The sequence below is a fragment of the Salmo trutta genome, chromosome 21 (genome assembly GCF_901001165.1).
Source record: "Salmo trutta chromosome 21, fSalTru1.1, whole genome shotgun sequence".
Classification (NCBI taxonomy): Eukaryota; Metazoa; Chordata; class Actinopteri; order Salmoniformes; family Salmonidae; genus Salmo; species Salmo trutta.
This window is the reverse complement of record NC_042977.1, coordinates 35,350,366-35,355,818: the sequence shown is the minus strand read 5'-3', so window position 1 is coordinate 35,355,818 and position 5,453 is coordinate 35,350,366. Positions and strand designations below refer to the sequence as shown.

At 42.6% G+C, this 5,453-nt stretch overlaps 1 protein-coding gene across 1 annotated transcript; it reads left to right on the top strand.

Moving 5' to 3' along the window:
- Nucleotides 1-610: 610 nt before the first annotated feature.
- Nucleotides 611-5,453, top strand: LOC115157288 (peroxisomal biogenesis factor 19). Its single transcript, XM_029705413.1, has 8 exons — nucleotides 611-716; nucleotides 1,679-1,776; nucleotides 1,972-2,134; nucleotides 2,790-2,875; nucleotides 3,044-3,217; nucleotides 3,380-3,553; nucleotides 3,664-3,708; nucleotides 3,889-5,453. Exons 1-8 carry the CDS (start codon nucleotides 653-655, stop codon nucleotides 3,973-3,975), a joined length of 891 nt encoding a protein of 296 aa, XP_029561273.1. The 5' UTR covers nucleotides 611-652; the 3' UTR covers nucleotides 3,976-5,453.

The window sequence follows — 5,453 nt, the reverse complement described above, 5'->3', positions numbered from 1 at the left end:
AAAAAAGGATTCGCTTTTTGTGCATATGTAACATCTCTGGGATCTTTTATTTCAGCTCATGAAACATGGGACCAACACTTTACATGTTGCGTTTATATATATTTTTTCAGTAGATATCGGAGTTGTGCCTGTTGTTCACACAGCTATCTGCCCTCTCATCGGCTAGAATGGTCCCACCTGATCTTGCCTCCCCCCGACTGACTTCAATTTTTGAAGAAATGTATTCTAGGAAAAGGGTTTGGCGCAGCTAAAATGCGTAGCAGGTTATGATAATTAACGTGGCAGGTTAGGAGGACTAACGCAGCAGTTTAGGATAATTAAAATGGCAGGTTAGGAAAACGAGGTTAAGATTAAGAAAATAGTTAGGTTTAGCAAAATGCTACAGTTGTCAACATTGAACTCGTTGTGCCGCCCAATCAGCCATGCAAAACGGTCTTGAGTGGCAACAAATCTGCCCAATTAGCTCCATATATGCAGTTCGTTATCGTTAACCTCATCGAAGAAGACTCGTTAGAACGGCCACTTGAGTATCTGGTCAATAAAATAGATCATCTGTGAAGAAATCCATGCCAGAGTGACGCACAATCCGCGTCGATTTTATACGCATACGTCATTTTACTGCGTCTGCAGTAAATTTGTTTGGAGAGAGAAGATGGCGTCAGAATCAGCGGAAACGTTAGCCGAACAAGACACAGAACTGGACGAGTTATTGGACAGTAAGATTTGACATTACTCCCGAGTGAAGTGTGATTGTCATCAATCCTGCCAATACATTCATTCATACAAAGAATTGTGTCAAACGTGGCGCAGCGGAGCAATGTGCCTTGTTAGCTAGTTTAGCCTAGTTGGTGGAATGTGGTTGGTCCTGCCTGGCAAGTCCAAAACCAGTCAGGCATTCTCTTACAAAATCTCCTACAACGCTGCAGCAGATGGCTCAGTGGGGATGTATAACTATAATATCATCATTTTCGTCGTCAACTTTGACCCCGATTTGACAAAAACGTAACATCATAATGTGTTAACAAGCTAAACTGCTCTTGAAATGTATATCATTTTTGTTATGGTTGAAGCGCTAGTATGACAGAGGTCTGTAAATCCAGATCTCACTATCTGTTATTGTTTCTGTCAACTGGCCTGCCGATTTGAATTCATAATAGTATTTAATACTTGTAGCCGATGCCACTTTGTGTATTGTGACGACCCTGGGTTTATAGGCGCGGATATCGACTCTGCCACTTGAGCATGCTTTTGCGGCACAGTCGATAGCGCGCTGGATTTAGGGATAGAAGATCGATGGTTCGAGACCTGCTCCCTGCTGTTTCATTACAGTATTATTAACTATGGCCTACCAGACTACTATTATCTTGATAGCAGGAATTTAATGGAGATGATCATAATCTGTCGTTTTTAATATTTCAAGTAGTTTGGTGAAGTTGTACTCCTAACATCAGAGATGGTAATGGTTTCTAAAGTAGAAGTAGTGACCTCATCATACTGATAATCAACTAATGCATGACTGAATTGCACATTGACCCAGACTTTGAAGAGGTTACCTTTGTCCTCTTAACTACCTGCTCAATCCGGTCACCTTGCCTTGACCATGCTTCCACCTGCTCATGTGAAATGCTGCTATCTGTGCCACTGCTTTTCAGCTTTTACTGACTTTCCTCTACTAAAGGTGCACTCGATGACTTTGAAAAGTCAAACCCGGCCACCCCAGCCCCAGTTCCTGCTGCTGCCGCGGCTCCTCAGTCAGCCAAGGGCAGTGAGGAGAAAGTGAGTGAATCTTTTCTTAACTTCACCAATTGCCTGGAGCTTGCATATAAGAAGCTGTCGTTTTTAGTGTTCAGATTGTGGTACAGACGTTAACTTTCAGTGTCTCAAGTCTGTCAACCCTTTCCATTTCTGTCTGTATGTGGGGGAAGATCAATTGAACAGTTTGTTTACTTGTTGATGCACATCTCTCTCTAGCCCCCTCTACTGGAAGACAGTCAGTTCTTTGAGGCTCTGTTTGAAGGGGAGATGGCCTCTCAGGCGAAGGAGGAGTGGGAGAAAGCCATGACTGAACTCGCACAGGAAGAACCTGAGCTGCTGCAACACTTTCACAAATTGTCAGAGGCAGCAGGGAAAGTTGGTAAGCATCCACATGTTTTCAGTTCCGTTCTTTTGTGCCTGTCAATGTACTACCTCGTACCCCTGCACTTTGTTCTCAGTACCGGTAGTCTTTGTAAATAGTCTCATTTTATTGTGTTACTATTTCCTTATTTTTTGTTGCTAATTTAGCTCTGCATTGTTGGGAAAGTAAGCGCTTCACGCACAGGAGGCTGGCTTATAATATAATGAGCAAAGTGAATAAAATGTCATCAACCACCTGGTAACCTTTTTAGTAGACGCTCTTATCCAGAGCGACTTACAGGAGCAATTAGGGTTAAGTGCCTTGTTCAAGGGTACATCTGCAGATTTTTCACCTAGTCGGCTCGGGGATTTGAACCAGTGACCTTTCATTTACTGGCCCAACACTCTTAACCGCTAGGCTACCTGTCACCCAATGTTTGATGTATTTGATACCATTCCACTCTAGCCATTAACACAAGCCCGTCCTCCCCAGTTAAGGTGCCACAACCTCCTGTGATTTCATGGTAAAGTCTACACCTGTTGTATTCGGGACATCTGACAAATAAAATTTGATTTGAGGATTGATTGGAGCCGGGGGTTTTTTTCATCTCAGTATTTTTTGCGCTGTGTTTTGCAAGGAAAAAATTAATTCAAACTGTCCTCCTTTTGAACAGGTACTGATGTAGCCTCCCAACAAGAATTCACTTCCTGTCTCAAAGATACCCTCAGTGGATTGGCGAAAAATGCAGACAACTTACAGGTAGTTCAGATTGTAATTTTTTTTTTTTATAAGTTATGGAAGGTTTGGTTGTCACCAACCACCCTTGGACAATGTTCTGAAAATATTGAAACTTTGGACCATTGGCAGAATGTCTGTTTCTTTGGTCTTAGATGCATTTCAGACTGTTCTCTTGTTTTTATTCATCAGAGTGCAGGTTTGGCTGGAGAGGATCTAGCAAAGACTCTGGAAGGGCTGGGATTGGATGAGGGTGGACAGGGGGGCGGGGAAGATGGAAACATCTTGCCGATTATGCAGTCCATCATGCAGAATCTACTCTCCAAGGAAGTGCTCTACCCATCTCTCAAAGAGATCACTGAGAAGGTTAGTGTTTTTTCTGTCCATATGTTTGGGTTTTTCCTAAAAATGTATATAGTTAACAAGCCACTAGCAGATGTTGATTCTTGTTTTTATAGATCTTTCCCTTGTCTGCCCTTTACACAACTTTCTAACTGGATAACTGGCTGTTATTCAATCCTCATGCAGTATCCTGAGTGGCTGAACAGCAATCGTCAGTCCCTCCCGCCAGATCAGTTCCAGCGCTACGAACAGCAGCACAAGGTCATGGGAGAGATCTGCAGCCAGTTTGAGAAGGAGGGAGAGCGAAGTGGAAGGGATGGGGAGAATCGCTTTGAGAGCATTCTGGAACTCATGCAGCAAGTGAGTCAAAGAGGACTGTTTCTTACCTGCATGAATTGTTGGTTGTCATTCATACTGACTGATGGTTTGCTATGCATGGATATTGATTGAGTTATTGTCTGAATTTTCAGCTACAAGACCTGGGCCAACCACCCAAAGAGCTGGCTGGTGAATCGGTATGTTTCTCCTCTCACTTGCTCTCTCTTTCTCCTTCAGCTACCAACTTTTGTTATTGCAGCTGCATAGTACGTTTCCCTCCTTGGACAGGGCCCATCTGGTAAAATAAACTATCTAAATGTGCTATACAGAATGAATTCAAATTAAATGAAACCCACTCTGTTTCCCCCCCCCATCAGCCACCTGGCCTGAACTTTGACCTGGAATCCCTGAATCTCCCAGGAGCCTCTGGGGCTGGAGCGGCAGAGCAGTGCTCAGTCATGTGATGTCAGAGAAGCCAGATCAATGGATGCACAGGCTAGGAGCTGTGTGCGAGGGGGGGATGATGAGAGAGGACGATCGATCACAAGACAAGGAGGAGAACGAGACTGTTTGCACTGCTCTCCTTGCAACAGATGTTTCTGTGTCTAAATAGAAGGCACAGTCAAGGGTGGCACAACAAACCAATATTACCACCCTTCGGTAACTCACTGATCATCACTTCACTGATTTTAAATTAATTGCTTTGGTTTTTCATAAGCTCTTCTAGGTCATTCATGGTACAGGTAGTAGCATACCCACACACACAGCTCAACTGACTAGCACTTGACTTATGAGTCTGTTTTTACACTCACCATTGTTTAGCCTCATGGTAGAACTGGTTGAACTGCCCTATTGGTTAAAATGGTGCCTTGCATTATTGTTATAAACCTTACAGCAAGGATAATAGGATTCTCTGTTGTGAGAGTTGCTGAGTGATGATTGAGTTGTTTCATAGCTGCAGTATCATCATGGGGCTGCGTGCCCAACAAAGGGTGTTGAGTCAGCGTCACAGTTCCACTCATCAATAAAGTAACACCAACACCCCAGGGGTTGATTAGGTTGTTTCTGACCACTAGTTTAGAATTATACATGTTGCCATTTTCATCATTAATACTGTTAATGTAACAAATGCGTGTAGATTAATATTGTTGGTTGCTTAACCAGTGTACATTTGTGAATTATTTAAAGAAAATCGAGGAGTTAAACTTACCTCGTTCTAATTTCATAATCATAAGACAGCTAACTGATTTTTAGAGACCTACTTTACCTTGGTTAGTTATACAGTATCTTCCCAAAAGCTGCTATGTTGTACCAGAGACTGTAGATGGCTGTGCACTTGATTTGACCTCTAGTTTTCTTGACGTCGGTTCAAACATTGTTACATCCACAAGATGTAAGAACCAGTCCTGTGGCCAATTGTGACATATGTTTATAACTGACATTATTCAAGTTTTTAAACAGGTTAGCGAGGTTGGTGCTCTGGTTTGAGCATTGTAGCTCGGTGGGGCTAGAGCCAAGGTCGGTCCGTAACCATCGGGATTAAGACGGTCCCCTGAATCCCGGGGCGTCTGTCCAGTAGTGGGACTCTTTTGTGACTGTGGTTATAACCCTCTTAGCTTTTTATGCACTACAAGTTATGGAAAAAAGGTTTCTGACACCGTGACCACAATGTCGAAATTGGATTTGGGCCAGGATGAGAAAATACTGTTTCACATGATTATATCGAAATCAGTACCATTACTGGTATGTGACCCTGCTGTTTTTCTTGTGATCAAAATGATACGAATATATAGCATTTATATAAGGGACAGACACAAGTAGTAAAACAGTTCAAATAATTTCAGAGAATCTTTACAAGTGTTGAAGTGATGTGCAAAAATGATTTTTCCCAGTGGCCTTTGCTGTGGGCACAGTGATTAGTAGTGTTAAAATTACTGTGAAT

Bases quoted from the DNA above. Each gene is read 5' to 3' on its own strand.
- LOC115157288 (XM_029705413.1), top strand. From the start codon at position 653: ATGGCGTCAGAATCAGCGGAAACGTTAGCCGAACAAGACACAGAACTG. The intron at 1,777-1,971 runs GTGAGTGAATCT...ATCTCTCTCTAG, and splicing joins CCAAGGGCAGTGAGGAGAAA to CCCCCTCTACTGGAAGACAG. The intron at 3,554-3,663 runs GTGAGTCAAAGA...CTGAATTTTCAG, and splicing joins TTCTGGAACTCATGCAGCAA to CTACAAGACCTGGGCCAACC.